Raw genomic sequence first — 22095 nt, 5'->3', positions numbered from 1 at the left:
TGGCATGGCAAGTGAGTCCCTTAATGATCCACATGGCATGACAAGTCATGCCATGTGATTCATTAAGGTTAAAGAAGCAAGGTTATCTGCACTCCTGCCTAGATAACCTTGTATTACTTCTTTAACCAGTCACTCCCTGGAACAGAAGTCAAGGGAACAGGTCTCTAATTATTCATGTCACCCTTTTACCATCCTTTGTGAATTGGAGATACATTTGCACATCTTCAATTCATAGGGACCTCCCCCAAATACAAGGATGATCTCATAAGTTTAGCTAAAGATTTCTTAATTCTTTTGCTGCCTCCTTTAATGACTGTCTAGATCCCATCCAACAGAGCTGGTTTATTTATATTCAACTTCAACAATTTATTTTACACTTTCTTCTCAGTTATCACAAAATCATTTAGCTTCTCGTTAAAATTTAATGCACTTATGCCCCTCACATCCCTAAAAAAATTCTTCTTTGAATGTAGGTGCAAAATATATATTCAGTTTGTTAGCAACCTGAGCAGGATCATCAATGGTTAAACCATTCATATCTAGCAGACCAATGTGATGATTCATTCTAGTGTTTATAAATGTAAAAAAAGTCTTAATTTTCTTTGCATTCTTTGCCAGAGACCTCATAATCTGCCTTAGCTTGTCCACCTTTCTTTGTGACTTGGTTGCGGACTAGTTTATATCTACTGATAATTTACAATTTATATCAATTAATAATTTATATGTATCCTACATATTTTTCTTCTCTGCTACAAGTCTCATCAGTTCATCTGACATCCATTTAGATTTTGCACCTTGAACATCATATAAATTTGAACGTTGATATAAAAAGCCTAGTAGCTTCTACGATTACTACCCTGAATGCTTTCCATTTAGAAATGAATGTTGATAACATCAGCAGTTTTGTGGGAACCACTGGCACCGCCAAACAAACACACTATGTTGGTAACAAAATCAGGTCCAACTGTAGTCCTGTTAATGAAAGCTAAAGCCGTTCCCTTTACCCTTGACAGTTATTACATCTTTAAGTAAATCCCACACCAATACAGTGTTATCACTGCCATCCGGTGGTTCTTTTATGTACAGGTTCTTAACGAATGAAGAGTCGCTGCTGATAATCAGATCAAGAGTACTGATTTCTCTTATTGCCTCTGCAACATTCGGGTGTAGAAAAATGATCTCCAATTAATCCATGAAAGCCTTACTACTGTAAGAGGGACCAATCCGCAAGTTCTGACTATCATCAGAACTTTAAGAAAGTTAAATCCACCATTCTAAGACATTCTGATTTACTGACTGACTCTATTTGTCTGTATTCATTATACTCATCACAGTCATTATACCTATAATGCACTGTTACTCCCATTTTTGTTTTCCCAGTACTTATGTCACATCAAACTGACAGAACATTGCACTGGCTATCCATGTCAACTGGATGCACTGCCTTAGATTCTGTGCACTGCTTAACTAGGAGCATAACTCCCCCACCATCTTTTCTTATCTGTTCTTTCTTGGAATTCAGGTCTTATGCAATGAATTGCTATTACTTATGTAAAAATTCTATACAGGATCTCAAACACTAAGTTCTCTGATCTGGATACTGTACAGACTTATGATGATTAGAAGTTGTGATTTCTAGGTATTATAAAATTGTGCAGTTCAACTTAACCTTGAATTTGATTCTGGAACTTAAAATTACTTTTGGTTCAATGTATGACACAAATTGTATGACTTCTAAGTATGGTATGATATATGTTTACAAAATGTTATAGTTGGATTGAATTGTTAAATTTATTTTGAGGCAATAGAGGATTTTGCAGTACAGGATTTGTACTAACATATTAAAGGATATTAAATGGACAAAGTTTCTCTTCAATGGTCTCAATTATTATTTGAACAAAATTTAAGAATTATTTGTCAGAGTGAGTTATTTGAATATAATGTTCTGTATTAGGATCTGTGAATTGAATTCACAATGAGCTGAACTTTTTTTAATTCACTACTGAACATTAATATTTTGATGACCTGGGTATTGTAAGTGTTTTAATAAATTTAAGACCTATAATTTGTATTGGGATCTCACAATTGGATATATAATGAGCCAGACCTTAATCTTGACACATTATTGAACATTAAATCTTTGTATGATATTTTAAATCTGTATGATACTGTTTGTAAGATAATCTACCACCTCACAGTTGATATGATCTTGTCTGCAACAGTACTGTAAATATATGTCAGGGTTTCCAAAGGTTGGAAGAACCACTGAGTAATACCATGTCTCCAATATCTTTACAGTGTCACAATGTCCACATTTGACGACGTAATCAGTTATGTCAATTCACCAAAATTTATTTACTGTGCCCCTAGCACTGGTGTACATACACAAGTTTTTACTGTTAGTAACCTCAAGACAGCCTAGGTATTTGCTTATTCCATGAAGACCCCCCCCCCCCAACAGTCCTTGAAATTCCAATACCTTGCTTTCCTGGCTGCTGCATGTTCTAATAGAAGCAGTACAAGAATCACTTTCACCTCTGCCTGTGGATACTGTTAATCGATTAGTTTGTGTATCCCCCTAGGCTATCAGTTTTTCACCCCCATTTAATACTGCTTCAGCAGCATCAAAAAGTATTCTTGCCCTTTCTATTAAAGAAAACTTCAGCCCTATAAAAACAGTCTCAAGTTAAGAAGCACAGATGGTGGGAAAAATTCTACCCCACGAGCCTTGCACAGTCTCTCCAGGGCTGAATTCACCTATAAGGCTCTCACAATGTACTTCCCCCTATTGAATATGGGCTTTCAAATTTAATTCTAACTCATGATTTTTTCTGAACATTACCCCATACTTGGCAAGTAAATCCTCAGATATACTCTATATCTCTATATCATTTGTACCAATGTATAAAACAATATCACCCATTGTGCCCTTAAGGGTCTTTGTTGGAAAAGCCAGAATAACATTTCTATTGTGCCAAATTTAAGTGCAGCACTCTCTAATAACAACTTTGGAAAGATTATAATAATAATTGGCAACTTTACTGAAAGGAAAGAAGGCAAGAGCAAGAAACATATATCATTGACAAAACCCCATGACCTGCCAGGGCAGGTCATGGGGTTTTGTCAATGTTATATAGGAATTTTGCTAACAGGGAAAAGGAGGTGATTATCCCTCTGTATAAGGCAATGGTCAGGCCACGTCTTGAGTACTGCGTACAGGTCTAGAGGCCTCATTTTAGGAAGGATGTAGATTTACTTGAGCGTGTACAGAGAAGGGCAACAAGATTGGTGAAGGTAATGAAGGGATCTTCTTACCAAGAGAGGCTTAAGTTCTGCAAATTGAAGTGGCTGGAGACTAGGCACCTGCACGGTGATCTGATTGAGGTGTATAAGGCCTTGAATGGGTTTAGCACGCTGAATTCTGATGGGATCCTTCCACTTGTTCAGATTACGAACCTAAGGGGGCATAAATTCAAATTAAGAAAAGACAGATGTAGAATAGATGTGCGGAAATTTGCCTTCAGCCAGCGGGTGGTTAATTGCTGGAACAAACTTCTATCTGTCGTTGGGGAAGTTGATAGGTTGAATAAATTTAAGGAGGAACTGGACAGGCATTTGGAGGGAATGGTGTGATTTTTTTTTTTTGGCTGATGCTGCATAAGCTCATACACATGCTTTCTTGCATCACATGCCACTACTACTACATATTCCATCACTGTTAAAGCACTGTTATATACACATACAAATTGTGCAGCAAATTATAATTCAAGACAGGATAAAATGTCTGAAGTAAAGAGAATTGTGCAAATAAAGTTCCAAAAAAGTTCTTACAGAATTAGCCATTATCCCCCTCCCCCCAACACTTTCTAAGTGCAGAGGTATGATGTGAAAAAGTTTCACACTAATTGCAGCGGTCAACGCACATTTTGTCACATGAACATTTATTGCTAATTTTTATGTATTTTTTGTTCCTCAGTTCAAAAATGCAAACAGAATTTCTCTATCATGCACAATTTTTATGTGATGTAGAAATTTTGATATAAATAATACAGTAATTAAATACTAATAGAGTGTGGTTTTACATGCTAAGGCATGTTTAAACAATTTCAGACCTGATGTAATATTGCTTACTTCTGCAGAGTAGACTGTTTTCTCAGTTGTGTGCTAGATGTCACTTGGCTAAGGCCATTATTGTTTGTGATCCTTTTCTTTTAAGTGGTATGTATACTTTTTAAATGTTTCTGTGCATTTACAACTTAGGATGCCCTGTAAATGTATCAATCATCCTAGTAGTTTTTGTTATATATGTGGTGAGCTAACTTTCAAACCACAGAGCTTACGAACTTTATTTTGGAAGGGGGTGATCAAGGGTCTTGGGTGCCTCATTTCTGCTGCATCAGTTGTGTTAAATTACTTACTGCCTGGTTACACAGATCTTACCATCATGTGCCATTTGCAGTTCCTATGATTGGTGAGAACCAAAAGACCATTCTATAGATTGTTATTTTTGTTTAACAAACATTTCAGGGTTTACCTCTAAACCTAAACATACTGTAAAATATCCAAAGCTATAATTCCTGTTTTTTCACAGTGAAGAAGTACCTGTACAAAAACCACTGGAAACTTACAATTTGGATGAAGAATATAAACCACATGATTTTGAGTTTGATGGTGAGACTCAGAATGACTATGGAAAAGACCAGAAAGTTAGTGACCCCACATATGAAGCTACATGTTCATTCTTGGAACCACACTTAATATCTTAAGAGGAACTAAATAACCTTGTTTGTGATCTGAACTTATCTAAAAATTAAGCTGAACTTTTGGCTTCTAAGTTGAAAGGATGGATACTCCTGCACTAGGACATTAAAATATGTTGTATAAACATCAGCAAACATTTACACATTTATTTTCTCAAGAAGGCAATTTGGTTTAATGCAGTGATGTAAATTCTCTAATGGAAACTCTAGGACACCTACACAATCCAGCTGAATGTCAGTTATTCATTGATTCCTAAAAAGTGAGTCTGAAAGCAGCGTTGCTCCATAACAGAAATACATTCCCACCAATACCATATGATGGTAATGTATTAAGTATTAGCATATTTAGACTAAGGCGCATTTAGGGCTAGAGCCTCAAGCTGCGAACGAATTTAGACTATGTATATAAAGTGCTTAGCATCATAATACACAGCCATTTCTGAATAAACAGAGAATTTTTAAGGTGGCATCGTTTTAGGTTATATCTCATATTGTGAATGCCTTCACAACGAGAAGTAGTGCAATATCATGGCAACTCGTTGTGAAGGCATTCACAATATGAGATATAACCTAAAACGATGCCACCTTAAAAATTCTCTGTTTATTCAGAAATGGCTGTGTATTATGATGCTAAGCACTTTATATACATAGTATTAGCATATATGATGCACAAATTAAATAAACCTGTGATAACATGAAACTTCTCTTGGCAAGCATCAAGTATGAGCAGTTTTCTTAGCATATCATAACTTTAAAGTAATTGCCCTTTTAATATGCCTACAAATTGGTTATACCAAATATTGCTGCTTTATTTGTGAATGGGAAATAGTGTATTGTGTTAATTGTAATGTGGCTCCGAGGGGTTTATTCCAACTCCACATCAGGAAATGTGATGAATACAAAACTCTGTAAAAGCCAGATTTACGTAGGTTAGTAAGTGTTCGTGTAGTGTTAGTGTGGGCTCTTAGCCTAAAGGCCTGTGTTTTCATACAAAAACCTCTAGTTTACCCCCAGTGCCACTAGGGGGGGTGGGCCAGGCAATAGGGAGCACGAAAGCACTGGCAGGGCGAACCCTGTGGTAGCCAAAACTAGAGACAGGGAGAACCCAATAATAATAATAATAATAATAATAATAATAATAATAATAATAAAAAATAAAAAAAAAAATAAGTGGAAGTGGAAGATAGTAGTGGGATGACAGGAAGTGGTAGAAGGATAGAGGGTAGCAGTAGTCGAGGTGCCTGCCTGAGTGAAGGGGGGGCCTAGGGGTGGGAACTGACATTCTGCTCTGGGGTGGGAACTGACAGATGGCAGTGGGGTCACCCACCAGGCGAAGGTTGCCACAAAGGGTGGGGGGAAGGGAATGGGGAGCAAAGTGTTCATTATCCCCCAGGGGCTCATATCTGGTGAGTATGGGCTAGGCACACCCAGGGTCCTGAGCTGGATATCATCATTCTTCTCTTTCTTGGTGATTCCCTTCTATTTCTGACTCCCCCCCCCCTCTCTCTCTCTCTCTCTCTCTCTCTCTCTCTCTCAGGGGTAACTCAGAATTTTTTTTTTTTTTTTTGGCTGGTGCAGCAAAAGCCTAAGGCTTCCTTGCACCATATGGCTAATTATAATAATAATAATAATAATAATTATCTAACGGCCCCATCTCGCATTGTGTACTCTGTTTGTGAAACACAGAACACTGTGAAGGCTAGAGATTTTAAAAAGTGTAAGGTGTATGTTTCTGTTGTGTAGCATCATGTTGTGTTATTCCTCTGACCTTTTAGCCATTGGGGCCCCTAGTGGGACCCCCTGCCCACACTTTGCTCCGAGGAGGCAAGTTAGGCATAGAGAGAGAGAGAGAGAGAGATCACATTAGAAAGTATTCTGGCAGGCCCTGCCACCTAATTTCCTAAGATTTCAGTGACAAAGGCCTTAAAAAAAAGCATATATTCAGTTAGAGTAGGGGTGAAGACTGAAGAAGGGGTGGAACAGATAGAGGTATGGGGATGATAGGGAAGGTAACCCCAGAAAGGTCAGTGGGGACTGGCCTCACCAGGAGAAAAGGGGGGTGACAGGGAGGGGGTTTAAAGTGAACCGAGATAGGGAGTTTGTTTGTGGTAATTTTGTACAGTCCCCCGGGGTCTGAATTTCCCATGTAAGAGACAAGTCACCAGGATTGCTGCTTTGATTTCTTTATTCTTTCCGCATATGCGTTTCTTGCTTTCTATATACTTGTTTAAGTTCTTTGACCTCCACATCAGGCCAGGATCTTCTCACCCTTTTGTATGCTTTCTGTTTGGCTTGTACCTCCTTTCTCATCTTTCGAAGCTCCTTGTTTCACCAGGGCACCACCCCCGGAGAAGGTTTTTTTCGTTATTAATCATGGCATTGCAGACTTCTGTTAATAGGGTGATCTCTTTTTGAAGAAGGTTTGGATTTGAGTTTGCATGAGTTTCTGCTGCTGTTGTCGCACCACTTCCAGCAGAGCACCCCTGAACATCTCCCAGTTTGTTTTTTTTGATCCTGAATGTAATGGCTCGGTGGTCTGAGGTCATCCAATCATCTTGGACCTTCCAGTCAGCAATATAGCTGGCTGTGTTTCTCGTAGCCAGCGAAATGTCAATGGTGGTTTCCCAAAGGGTGCTGCTGAAAGTGGGGAGGTTGTTTGGCTGATTGAGGATTCCAAAGGGGGAGTTACCCAGGTAGTCCTCCAGTTTTTGTAGTTCTCCGTTTGTTGCTCCTCATTGGTCTGGTGGAATGGGGAGTGTGTTAGTTGTCTGACGGCACCAGGGGGTTCCCCCCATCTCCGTGTGGAATGGGGAGTGATAGATAAGCCAACCCACATGGTTAGAACATAGGGAAAGGACCTCTATGTTGGAGCACCTGCACTGGTGCTCTATCCCACACCATGGCAGCTAAGTAGCCATGGTATGGTGTCTGCTTGGATGGGCATGGGACCTAGGCCATCCACCCACCCACCCATCATCCTATTCAGGGGGAGGAGAGGCACATTTACTTCACTTGTAATACACATTTACACTCTACTTCAATTCTATTTTTTTTTATTACATTTTCTGTTAAGTTTTAATTTTTTCCCCCTCTCATTCTTTCTCATACACCAGGGAGGGGAATGCAATGGTGTGTAATGTAAATTTATATATTAGTACATAATGAATTAAAGCTAGATAATTAAAGTTTTGAAAGATTAAAACTAGGGTTAGTATACATTTAAGTATATGTTTTGTAATGGTTTTGTTCTTTCTCTCTCACATTTATACACTAATTCATTCTTCTGGTTTTCATATCATTTGTTCAATTCTTTCTCTGCACTGCACTCTCTGGACACCTCAACTTACTGTTATTCTTCAGCTGAGGTGCAAACCCTGCTGCAACTCTTGCAGGCCAGGAGAGAATGCAGTGAGTGTGTTTGTGTTGTTAGTATTAGAATAAGTTTTGTTAGTATATAATAATAAGTTTTTAGTATATATAACTAATGTGTGTTGTTATTAAGGTTGTATTCATTCAGACAATTACATTTGCTCTTTCACTCATCCCCTTTTCCCATAACGCTCACTCTAGCTCTCATACTGGGTCACTCTCTTTCACCAAAATTAACATTCATTCCCTTTTACCGTAATTCCTATTTCACTCTGTGCCCAGCCCATTCACTCTATCTTTCAACCTCTTTCATTCTACATTGATACTAGCTTACTAACTAATATTTTTCAGCTAATATGCTTCCTTGGCTGTCTGTACATCTCTCCCCCCCCTTTTGTGGGGTCCCCAGGTCACACAGGGCAGGGTGAAACACAAGCAGTTGCTCTTGACATTTCAAAGGCTTTCGATCGTGTTTGGCATAAAGGTCTTCTAAACAAGCTTCCATCTTATGGTTTGCCAACTGTTTTTTGTAATTGGTTATCCAGTTTTCTCTCTGATCGCTCACTGAGGGTGATAGTAGATGGCTCTCTGTCTGCTAACTTCTCCACAGCATCCCTAACAGTTTTTAAAGTCATCATCTGGAGTGGTGGGAGATATGGGCATTTTTTGCTACTGATTACTATTTAACTGCTGGGAGGGGCTGAATTGCCCCTCTCTGGATTGATCTACACATTTCAAATACTTTCTACATGTAAGTTGTGAATGCTTTATAATTTTCTTCTTCCATTATAAATAGATGTTCTTCTTCCCTGGGAAGGGAGCCAATCTGTGCTATTAACTAAGTTCTGGGGATGTCATAAATTATACATTTGTATAGAATGTGTGCCCAGTCTTCACTCTCGCCACAGGTTGTTGTTGTTGTTGTTATTTGGTTTTTAGGAGCATTAGCAACTAATGCCATATTGCTCCAAGGATATGCAGTGGTCATCCCCTGACCTTTCCACATCCTCCGTATTTTGTGGGCACGGGCTTGAACCCGAGTCTAATCAAGAAGCGTGTGCTATGTACTGCTGCTCCTGTCCACCTGGCTACAGAGGTGCCATCTCGCCACAGGTACAGTTGGGGTTATCAGTCAGCCCCATTTTGCCCTCTAGGAGTTGTGATCTGCCAGCATAACTGTTGTCATCAAAAGTTCCGGACGGACCACTTAGATGTCTTTAGGCTAACCATTGCCACATATGGTAGAAACCTCTTGGTAACCAGACCTCTGGTTTTCTGATCCCAATTTGTTTGCCATAGCTCTTGTACCTCTGTGGCTATTCTTTTTCTTTCAGCCTTGATGGTATTGGTTGTATCAAGAACTATCCCCAGAAATTCTGTGGGTATGCCCTTTGTTAGTCTGTAAGCTTGTTTGTTTGTTTGTTATTTGGTTTTTAGGAGCATTAGCAACTAAGGCCATATTGCTCCAGGGATATGCCGTGGTCATTCCCTGACCTTTCCGCATCCTCCGTATCTGGTGGTCACGGGCTCGAACCCCAGTCTAATCAAGAAGCGTGTGCTACGCACTGCACCTGCAGTGCAGGCATGCTTACAGACTAAAAAAGGTTTATAATTTTATAAAGTACAGCATGCTCTGGTAGTGAGAAGCATATTCCTCTGTACTGATTCTAATTTATTCCTGTTTCTTACTATGGCCGAGCAGGCCATAGTAAAACTGGCTCCAACAGGTAGTTGGAGCCAGTGTGTGGTTATAACAGGTAGGAACACTGCACAGTATATGACTGCCAGCTTTGTTCTGAGCCTTCAGTCTGCTCAACTGAACCTGGCAATCATGCCTATATAATTTCTCACTCTATTCAACAAGTAAGCTGAATGGGGTAAAAAGTTAATTTTGAGTTGAAGACAACTCTAGATATTTTAGTTCAGTTACCATTTTGATTTTAGTTATGTTAATTTTGATTAGTGGACATCTTCGTATGTCTAAAGTTCCTTTTAGAAGTGTTTGTTTGGTTTTTGTCAGGCGATATTTTGAGCATGTGCATTTGTGCCCATTCCTGCAGCTGCAAGAGGACAGTGTGTGATCATTGCTCTACAACCACTCATGTGTTACCTTTTACAAGGAGAATAAAGTCATTTGCAAAAGCTAGGCTTTCCACTGGGCCAGAAATTCATCCAGAACAATGTTCCAGAAGAAAGGGCCAAGGACTGAACTCTCTGGGCAACCTTTATTCACAAGCATGTCAACTCCTGGAACCTGGTGTGTAGTGAGACACGTCTGTCTTTAAGGTAGCTGTTAATTACCTTACAGAGATTATTGTGTGGGGAATTTGTCTGGCAGAGTCTCCTGAGGACACTAGGCTACCAGAGTGAGTCAAATGCCCCGGTAAAGTTTATAGAAATTGTCAAGATATATTTCTCCTCTATGTTTTTGACTGTTGTCAATAGGTGATAGGTGATGCATAGTATCTTCCATAGAGTTGCCCTGCTTAAAACTATACTGAATGTTAGAGTATAATCCTGCTTCTGTGTAGTATTGAGATAATCTGTTATATAATAATCTTTCATATATTTTTCCTAGTACAGGGAGTAAGGCTAATGGTCTATATGATTTAGGATCAGTAGAGGGTTTCTCTGAATTTTTAAGAATTAATCTTATTGTGAATGGGGCAGTAGAGATAAGAAAAACCATTAAGTTAAAAAACAATGGCCCCAGAGAAAAGATCTGATTCCAGGAAAGTTTGGTTTGGTTTGGTTTTTAATGGTGCATTGGCAGCTAAGGCCATAATGCGCCAAGACAAATTTAAAATGTTATTAAACATTTTGGTAGCAAAAGCTACAACGTCAAACAAATAATTATTACGTTAAAAAGGTATAAAAGTAAAACCATAAAACTTATATCTTTGTATAAATATTAATAGATTGTAAGAAGTTAAAAACGTCAGACATATTGTCTCTGTCACCTATAATCTGACTGAGTGTAAATGGCTCAGTCAAATTATTAAAATCAGTAAAACACAAGCGTCGTGCTTCAATAATAACAGGACATTCTACAAAAAGATGACTGACGGTTAAAATAACATTACAATTCTCGCACATAGGTGGGTCATCCGCCCTCAGCAAATAGGAATGTGTTAGATGACTATGACCTATGCGGAGCCGAGCAAGAACAACTTCCTCTCTTCGGACCCTGCGTAGACTGGACTGCCATTGCATAATTACAGGCTTAATGCGATGTAATTTATTTGTGGCCTGTCCATGCCAAGAATCTTGCCATTGGGAAAGTAGTTTAGAACGCATTATTTGCCTGTAGTCTGTATAGGGGACTGACAGGCAATAATTATCCAGGGAAATGGCTGATTTGGCAGCGGCATCAGCCAATTCATTTCCCCGGATCCCAATGTGGCTTGGGATTCAGCAAAAGCGAATATTGAATTCTAATTTCTTGAGAGAAAAAAGAATCTGCCGGATCCTGGACAGGATCGGATGAGGGTTAAAACTCACCGATACTAGAGCCTGTAACACGCTTGATGAATCACAATAAATCATATACCTCTGGTAGTCGCGATTTTTAATGTGATCTAGGGCTGTTTGTATTGCATGCAACTCTGCAGTATAAATGCTAGTTTTTTGTGGGATCTTATAGGATAATGTTTTGTGAGGGAACACAACAGCAGATCCCACATGACATTCTAACTTTGAGCCATCTGTGTAGACTGGCAGAAAGTCAGAATACTGCTGTCTATATGATGCAAAGAGTTGCTGGTAGACAGATGGCGGTGTCGTAGCCTTCTCCCAGATCTTAAGGGAGAAGTCGCAAGTTGGAAAATAAGCATGCCAGGGTGGAAAAAATTGCCTTGGTGACTGGGCAATGTCTACCGTCACATTTAGCTCATTCAACAGCCCTTGAATGCGAATACCAAAAGGTTTGTTGGCAGTCCGACGGGTGTTATAGAGGTTTTCCCAGCGCGGCTCAAAAACGGATGGCCACGTGGGATGATCGGGCAGGGATTTTAATTTGAAGGCGTACTGTAAAGACAACTGCTTACGTCGAAGAGACAGAGATGGTTCATTTGCTTCAACGTAAAGGCTTTGGACAGGAGATGTGCGAAATGCTCCAGTGGCTGTCCGGATGGCTTGATGGTGGATTGGATCTAACCACCGAAGTGCACTATCTCTAGCAGAACCATAAACCTGAGACCCATAGTCGAGTTTGGTGCGGACAAGTGCTTGGTACAGACGAAGGAGGGTAGAACGATCTGCGCCCCCATGAAGTTGACGAAAGGGCACGAAGGATGTTAAGCCCTTTGACACATCTTGTCCTCAGCTGACGAATGTGTTGTAAAAAAGTCAGCTTTTTGTCGAAAATAAGTCCAAGGAATTTGAATTCTGCTAAAACTGGGATGTTATTTTGCCCAAGCCTTAATTCTGGGTCAGGATGAAGATTACGTTTGCGACAGAAGTGTACACAAACAGTCTTCTGTGATGAAAATCTGAACCCATTAGCCAAAGACCAAGCTGTAAGATGGTCAATGGTTTTCTGCAGTTGCCTTTCAATGACCCTCATATTGCATGAGTGACAAAATATAGCAAAGTCATCTACATAGAGGGCATTGTTTACAGTGGGTGGAAGTTGTTCTGTGATAGAGTTTATTTTGATTGCGAAAAGCGTGACACTTAGAACGGATCCTTGTGGGACTCCCTCTTCCTGAGAGAAAACTCGAGAGAGGGTGGATCCTAAACGGACTTGAAATTGGCGATTCGAAAGAAAGTTTTTAATGAAAAGAGGAAGGTTACCTCTAAGACCAAAGTTATAAAGGTCTTTTAAAATCCCAAATCGCCAGGCTGTGTTGTACGCTTTTTCAATATCAAAGAAAACTGCTACCAAATGCTCGGATTTAATAAAAGCATCACGAATGGACGTTTCCAATCGGATTAAATGATCAAGAGTGGATCTATTTCTTCGGAAGCCGCACTGTGTCCTGGAAAGCAGACCGTTTGTTTCTAAATACCATACCAGTCGTGCATTAACCATTCTTTCCAGGACTTTGCACAAACAGCTTGTCAGAGCGATAGGCCGATAGTTACTTGGATTGCTAGGATCTTTTCCTGGTTTTGGGAAAGCAAGGATGATAGCCCTTTGCCAGGAATCCGGAAATTGTTTGTAAATAAAAATTCTGTTAAACAGAATTAAAAGGTGATCCTTAGATTGTGGTGAGAGGTGTTTTAGCATTTCGTAGTGGATGTCATCGGGCCCCACAGCACTTGCATGCGTGAGAGAGAGAGTGCTGCATTTAACTCTTCCTGTAAAAAGGGCTTGTTATACGATTCAAGCCCTTTTGAAGAGAAGTTCGGTGGGTTTTTCTCAATTTTCTTTTTCAGGGCCAAAAACTCTGCGGGAAAAGATGTTATCGCAGAGATTTTTGCAAATGTTTCCCCTAGACTATTTGCAACTGCAGTTCAATCTGCAATTGGACATCCGTTGTGCTCGAGGATCACTGAAGGGCATGGTGGATATTTTCCCTTCATTTTCCGGATCTTATCCCAGACTACTTTTGAGCTAGCAGCCTGAGTTATGGAAGATGTAAAACAAATCCAAGATTTCCTTTGGCTCTGACGTCGTACATAACGTGCTTTTGCACGTGCACGTTTGAATGATATTAAATTTTTAGTGGTGGGATATCGGCGGAATATCCCCCACGCTTTGTTTTGTGCTTTTTTTGCTGCCGTGCATTCTGAATTCCACCAAGGTTTGGGAAATAGTGGGAACCGGCTGGATGATTTTGGGATTGCAATTGCAGCTGCTTGGACAATCGTTTCTGTGACATACATGACTGCTTCATTGATTGGCTCCTGACTGACTCTAGTGATGTCAAAGTTTGCCAGATATTGAAAGGCATTCCAGTCAGCCTGATCGATCTTCTACCGCGGTAAACTAAATGGCAGACAGGGTCTACCATTAGTTAGGGTTGTTATCACGGGGAAGTGATCGCTTCCATATGGATTTTCTTCTACCAAGTAAGTGAAGGAAGGAGAGAAGGGGAGCAGATAGAAAGATCAATGGCAGAGAATGTACGGGTAGGCATGTGGAAGAAGGTGTTTGTTCCCACATTTAGGAGGGAGAGATCATTGTCAGTGAGCATATGCTCTATGACTCGTCCCCTTCCATTGATGACAGCACTACCCCACAGAGTGTTATGTCCATTGAAATCCCCAAGAATTAAACAAGGGGAAGGCAATTGCATGATAAGATCATCAAGGTCTTTCTGGGGGATGTCAATCCCAGGTGGCAAATAAACAGAGCAGACAGTTAATAAGAACCCCACTGTAAGGCGAATTGCTACAGCTTCAGTGCTAGTTGTAAGCTGCAAAGGCTGCAATGGGATCTGGTTGCCGACGAGGATTGCGACTCCTCCGTGGGCAGGACCATCCACAATTCTATCCTTACGAATGATGGTAATGTTATGCATGGTGGGGTCATCATTTGCCTTTAAATAAGTCTCCTGTATGCAAAAGCAAACTGGTTTGTGCTTTTGCAGGAGTGCCTTGATGTCGTCAGTATTTTGCCGGAATCCACGACAATTCCAGTGTAGGAATTTAGCCATTATTTGGACTTGGTGGGTCCATCAGGCGGCTTCCGAGGTGCTGAGGGCTTAATTTTGTCAGTCTTGGATTTATCTTTCCTGGGGAAGTATGGACGCTGTCCTGTGTCCATTTCTTCCTCAGCGAAGAGTTCCAAAACTGACTCATCATGTACCTCCTTCTGCTCGACATCCATGTTTTCCTGGGTACTAGGTGTTACTTCCCCTTTCTTATTCTTTTCTTTTGCTTTTGTTACTTGTGGGGCATTAGGAGGTACCGATATAGGAGTGGCAGCTGATTGGTCCTTCTGTGCAGGTTTTTGGGAGCTTAAAAGATAACGTGCAACGGGAGTAAATGATTCTTTTGGGGGGACGGACATGTCCGTCTGAGTCCCAATCGATCACCTCCCTGCTACCTTCTGGGCGTAGGTAGGTTTTTTGATGTTAAGAGGTTTCACTGCTTTTCTTGCCTCCTGGTACGATATGTTTAGCTCTGCCTTCAGCCGTTGAATTTCTTTTCTTCTTTCCACCTCTGGCATGCCCTTGAATAGGCCGGGTGTTCTCCCTCACAGTTAATGCAGGTGGGTTTAGTGGCTGAACATGCTGTTGTTTCGTGGTCCTTTGCACCACACCGGGCGCATGCAAGGACTCCACGGCAGGCCATTTGAGAATGTCCATACTTCTGACATTTAAAACACCGTAAAGGGTTCGGAATGTATGGACGTACTGGACAGTTGATGTATCCAGCTTTAATCTCATCAGGAGGTTTGGGAGAGTTAAAAGTCAGGATAACACTCCTGGTTTTAACAATTTTCCCATCCCTTCGCGAAGTGATTCTCTTGACGGCAGTAACTCCCTGTGGTTTTAGTTCGGAGCAGATTTCCTCCTCGGTGACGTTGAGAAGGTCCCACTCCGAAATGACACATCGCAATGAATTTAGGGTTCTGTGTGGTGTCACTGTTATGGGTATTCCTCCGATTGATGTTACTCGGAGTAGATGTTCAGACTGCCTGTCATTTTTTGTTTCAATCAAGAGGTCTCCAGAACGGAGCCTCTTAACTGATTTGGGAGAACCTGCTAACCCGTCTAACCCTTTCTGAATAAAAAAGGGCGACATTTTGCCAATCGGTTTTTCATTGGGGGAATGCATTATTAAGAACCTTGGGACAGGCCCTGATGGTAGTTCGGTTCGCTGCCTCTTTGTAGCAATAATGCTATCTGCCTCTCCGTCATTATTTTCAGATAGGGACCGGGTTGGGGCCCCTGAAGGAATATGTTTATCAGGATTCATGAAGATTTTTAAATTGTTCAGTGCCCGGGCTCCCCACCCACCACGGAGCCCAAAGGGACGCCCACTACCCGGCATGCAATAAATGCACTCGGGAGTGGGACGCCAGGGCTACCCAGACACTATACCCGCACCGCCGCCAGCCTGAATCCTGTCCCTCGGACCATGAGGGTAGGGGCGTGGCATTGACACGGTTGACCCTCGCAGGCGAGCCTACTAGCCGAGCCTTCCAGGACCACCCATCTTGTCGAAGCAGGGGCCAAAGTGGTGTATTGAAGCTGGGCCCCTCAACCACCAGGATCCCCCTTTCCGAATTTCCACGGGTCGCAGCGCACGGCAAACACGCCGGATTCCATTGATGTAAGCCTGGAACCTGGGCTGTGGGCGTTGGATCCCAGTGATGCTAGTCTGGAAGTCCAGCAGCGTCACTGGGAGGTCCCCTCACCATGTACAGGTGCCCACGTCGAGGGGTTCCAGGAAAGAAAAAATGTTGCAACAAATCATTGGTTTCTCCTGTTAAAAGTTTTATTAGCACCATTGCATATTAAACTTGGTTTAATGAAAAATTTTGTCAAAGCTATGGATTGAAATGGAGCAGCTTTTCTTTACCTGACAGAAAATTTTCCTGGAGTTGATGAGAACAAAATCAAAGAGAGCATAATTGTGAGACCCCAAATAAGAAAACCGATGACAGATGAACATTTTGAAGAACAGTTAAATGAAGTTGAACAAACTACATGGAACTCACTTAAAAAAAAGTCACTGAAATTTTTTTGGCAAATTTCAAGACTGAAAATTACCAAAAAATAATCAGTGAGCTCCTTAAGGCCTATGAAGTTATAGGATGTAATATGTTCATAAAGACCCATTTCTTTGATTCATATTTGGATTTCTTCCAGAAAACCCAGGAGCTGTCAGTGATGAGCAATTCCATCAAACTATTTCCAAAATGAAAACAAGATACCAGGGCAAGTGGTGCCCAAGCATGCTGGCTGGTTATTGTCAGATACTGTGGAGGGAAGTTCCACAAACAAAATACAACAGGAAATCATCAAAAGTAAAACTGTAGTTAAGCTAAAGATTACAAGTCCATTAAAAAAAAAAGTGTTCTAGTGTCACCCATTTTTGAAGTTTGTATAAAACTGATTTAATATTTGAAATCAGCACAAAAAAATACTTTCAAATTCATTTACTTTGTATGTATGACTCATACAAGATGAACTTACGTGTCGTGCAGATATTCCCAAACAGCTTGAGATAAAACTGTAACCAATTCTTCAACGAAGCCAGCCTTGTTTGGAGGAACCCCTGTTAACACATATGACATAAGATAATGACAATTAAAATATCTAATTAAAATACATATTTTAACTGATACGATATGGACTAAAAAGGTTTTAGGGCTGAAAGCCTCAGACTACAGAAAATTCATCAATTGAACAAGTTAGTGCATAGTATCATTTTAGTTCATAGTAAATCACCGAAGTAGGTGAAATAGAATTTTTTTTGCTGTATCTCATATTGTGAACGCCTTCACAATGAGTTGTCCTGATATTGCACTCGAATAAAAGAAATGTTTCACCAGTGGTGAAGACTAATGTTACTTATTCTCGGTGGATACCACCACCCAACCGGCATTGTTTCAAGGCTTTTTGGCCCCTCATCAGTGAGCAGGTAGGTATCCTGGTATTACCATAAGTGACAATCCAGTTATGAAGTATAACTCCACGATATGAGAGATGCCAGATGGTGTGCAACAGTAATCTGGGCTATATGGAAATAAAGGTGATTATTTATTACAGCATCCGGGTGAGTAGTGATCAAATTTTATCATTCGAATTGAAGTTAAGTTAATTTAGGTGAGTTCCTGAGAAGGGTGGTGGGATACTAATATCAAAAAAATTACGGATGCTGATGTGGTCGTATTCTCTTGTTATGTTTTTCCATAAAGTTAATCTTATTACAGAATGGTATGCAGGGGGAATAAATTCTCAAAGAAGCTGTGATGTGGACTTGGAGGTAGGACACTGAGCATGTTTCCAGACCTACTTAGGAATCCAGGCTTCTGGACTAGGTAGATGTTTCTGATTAGAGGCGTAGGTGCTGTTCAAACATTAGCAGCATACATGATTCCAGAAAATAAATAAATATTTATATATCTTAAAATTAAACAGATTAGCTTTACTTTTGCAAGGTGTAAGATAAAACTTGCACCATTATTGTTGCAGGTAAGGTACAGGTAATGCTAGAAACAATATTACTGATCATGGCAACATGGCTAGGAGTATTACATTTAGTTGTGATAAATTTGAATAATGATGCATATCATTATTCAAATTTATATAGCTATAGAGCAGAGCATAAAAAAAACATTCACATGGTTATTATAACTGTTGCTGTTAACAATTACTAATATTGCATAAATTATTCAAAAATTTTAATATATATAATTTTAATCGCTGAAAAAATATGGTGGTGATAGTGGCAAAGATTCTAACAAGACAAGGCCAAGAATATTTAGATAAGTAAATTTAATTAATAATGTACATTATTATGTACAATGTATATTACAACTGGGAAAACATGGTCATGAAGTTGAATCAATTTCCAAAACAAGGCTAATAATCAGAGTACGTAGTATCAGTTGATATACAACTGATAATGCAGTTATCCAATTACTGCATGGCTTGTATAGGCAATATAGGTAAAATTTTTCACATTTATACCTCAAAATTAGCAGTAATTATTTAACAATGGGCTCACAGTTTTGCCGACTTTCTGAAGAAACAACCTTGGGGATTCCTGCTGCGGATGACGTCACTTCTGCGATGTCATCCGCAGTGTCCCCCAGAGGCGCCGAGCACTCACTAGTAGTGTGATTAGAGCGCATGATGCATATTTCGTGATTGGTATGATATCTTGAGTCAGCCTGGTCATCATGCCTCCATCCCTTTACAATCATACCTGGATATGTTAGTATCTTGAGTTCTAACTTTTTAGGGTTTTTGAATAGTATGACATCACAATGATACTTCCTGAAGTAAGTATGACTGCAACAATACAAGTATTTGTCAACAATTTATTTTTTTGTCTCATATTTTTGTTACATTCCATTGTTCTGTGTCTCGAACAGTTATGTAGTTTTAACTACAAGATCAGTAGTTCAATTGACACTGTTTTCTAGAAACATTTAGATACGTTGCATTGGAAGTATACAGTACATCTCTTACTTTAGTTATCATAAATCTGTTGTATCTTGTCTTCCAGAAATTATGAAAATTTGCAAATGTTACAATAAAATATTTACAATTCAAAAGCTCTTTTATTTCGTAATCAATATACAAATAAAAATACCTAAAAGAAACGCGAAGGTTCACATAAAACCATCTACAGCGTGTGCTTGGCACACGTGCCAGTTTTTTTATTCATCTCTCTCTTTTTTAACAACTAGGGAAATATAATGGATACATTTTTTTTTCATGATAAAATTTTAATATCGCGAATAAAAAAAATAACACGAAATATTTCCCATTTTACAAATAACAAAAACTATCACAAAACATTCTACAATATAAAAACGAATATTACATAAAAAACAAACTCTTCTAGAAAAGGTACACAAAAATCACAGATTACATGAAAAAAATCATTATACAAATATTCAAGAAAAATTTATTCTAAAAATTGCCATATAGAATTTACTTCTTTATTAATATTTGTTGTCGATCTTCTGCTTTGCTCAATAGCTGAGCGATGATTACAGACAAATGATTTGATGTAACAATCCAGATCAAATTGAAGGAATAGTTTTCCATTTAGATATATGGTCATGACAATCTGCAACGTGTTCAAATTGTCACAATTAGTTGAGCAAGCTTTCATTATGATGAAAGCTTGCTCAGCTTCAGCACTGCTAATCGCAATGTTTTCAAAGATATTTCTGGCTTTCTTAATTGAAGAGGGAATTTCACTCGATTTTAATGATAAACTGTCTTCGACAAAATCTCTAAAATCATTAATTTTTATTTCATATTTTATCAGAAAACTTAAATTTCTTATTCATTTTTCACCGTCTTACCACAGAGATGAAGGTTCTTTCATATTCCACGATTCCGGGTAGCATATGTTTAAAATTTCTTTGAATTCCTCATTGTCAATAATATCATTATTTTCTTTATTTAATTTAAAATTAATCTGTTGAATTAATAGCTTATCCTTAATAACGTGTCACGAGGTAATTTTTTAAATGTGCTCTTACTTCGATTCCTTCAAATTCTTTCAGCTTCAACGTGCTCTCAATTTTAGCTTTATAATTTCCTTCAGAATTTTTCAAATTAGCAATAGCATTGATAGAATAATTAATTTATCTGCTTTTACTATAGTGATGCTGCGACTTTGAAAAGCTTCTGAAAGGTAAGAGAGAGCCCCTGCAGGATGTTGATCATTAGTGCTAAATCATTAAGAAATTAAAAAAAAAAACTGCAAGCTACAAGCTGCCCATCGTGGCCCGAACACAACACCGATCTTTTGTAGTTTCCACATCAAGTTCTTAAGCAGTCATCCTTAACTCGCACTTGTTTTTTGAAGATTGGCATTACAAATGCATACAGTTTTTTTTTTTTTTTTTTTTTTTTTTTAATTATTGCCTGCATGCCATTATATTTTGGAACATTTTCTTCACAGTGAAAGCCTTGACGCGGTTTCCAAATCTGCCAACATTTCATCTTTGGAAAGTTTACTTAATATCTTAGTTCCATCGGAATCACTTGGATATTCAGCTACTGTGACCACGTAAACATAGACAGGAGAAATTTACTGAAATGCGTGGATCACTCTCTTCTCCGAAAAACATATGCCTGTTTGTTGGAGTAAAGCACGCTGACCAGAGGCTATTATCCGTGTCAGGAATTTTCTTAAGCCTCTGGCCGAATATGGAAAGCATATTAACTAGTGCAACTTCTTGGAGTATGGCTCCATAGGTTTTACAGACACCACTAACATTGTAGAACAGTAATCCCTTTCACCTTTAATTTTCACTTTCTAATTGCCTAAGTTGCCTAAAAGCCAGAGGTGAGAACAATGCGTACAAAGTTGTCTCTCGTAATCCGTTCGTCCTACGAAAATTATTTTAAATGTTTCCATAGACACCAAGGGGAATTCAAAAAAATTTGCTATGAAGAAGTTCGTTAAACAGAGGTCCGACTGTAATTAACTCAAAAATGAAGCAATTTTAAAATATATAACTGGTTGATTGTGCCATTAAAATGCTGGGGATGGGGCCTGCTTGCCCCACCATAGTTCCGGCTCTGGATACTCAATAATTAAATTCGGGATTTCGCTTGTAAAATAAATAATTGTTTGAACAATGGGCTCTCGCGAGCCCACTATTGCTCACCACTGCTGGCAATGCTTATGAGTGGTTCATTTCAGAGTCCAGTAATCGCATGCATACACCAGTTTCTGAAGTGAGAGGGAACAGATGCCCAAATTTCAGTGCCACACAAAATTACGGGCTTAGCTGTGTTTTTCAAATATCATGCAGTGGTTGCAGCATTGTTGATCTTTGGGTCAAAACAGATGAGGTCCTTATGGTTAGTGACACCTAGGATGAGAGTGTCAAACTGTTGGCTAAATCACTGCTGTCACTATTTTAGTGAATATATCATTACTGCACATATAGTGTCGCAATTGGAAAATGAGACTGATGTCATGAGATGAGTGCTGGTGTGGAAAATCATTACAAATCACCAATATGCAATGCTACAAATGATTTCAGATTTGTGCCATATTCGTTAACAGATGGTCAATGACAGGTGCAAGTTGAACACTGCAGAGAACTCACTGAGTCTGCTGAAAGTAAACCCAAATTCTTGAATTCGATCTATATGGGTAATGAGACATGGTGTTTTCAGTACAGCCCCACAAAGTAACAGTGTGTGAAGTGGAAATTGTCAAACTCTCCCAAAGCCAAAAAAGTTCATCAAGAAAGGTCAAAAATCAGACCATGCTCATCACTTTCTATGATAGCAAAGGAATTGTGCTACTGCTATCAAGGAAAACCATTACTGCTGCCTACTATCTGGACATTTTGAAACATTTG

The 22095-nt window shown here is 39.4% G+C and overlaps 1 protein-coding gene across 1 annotated transcript in view; it reads right to left on the bottom strand.

Moving 5' to 3' along the window:
- The window catches only part of LOC150087340 (ubiquitin carboxyl-terminal hydrolase 20-like), a 561531-nt gene that overhangs the window by 112679 nt on the left and 426757 nt on the right, over nucleotides 1–22095 (bottom strand). Inside the window, exon 16 of the mRNA XM_090372003.1 lies at nucleotides 17222–17303. Within this exon, the coding sequence (XP_090228129.1) occupies nucleotides 17222–17303 (82 nt within the window). The remainder of the gene's footprint in view (nucleotides 1–17221; nucleotides 17304–22095) is intronic.

Source organism: Mastigoproctus giganteus, chromosome 4 (genome assembly GCF_048544385.1).
Source record: "Mastigoproctus giganteus isolate SK-2022 chromosome 4, ASM4854438v1, whole genome shotgun sequence".
Lineage (NCBI taxonomy): Eukaryota > Metazoa > Arthropoda > Arachnida > Uropygi > Thelyphonidae > Mastigoproctus > Mastigoproctus giganteus.
The sequence above is the reverse complement of the archived record's forward strand: the minus strand, read 5'-3'. Positions and strand labels throughout refer to the sequence as shown.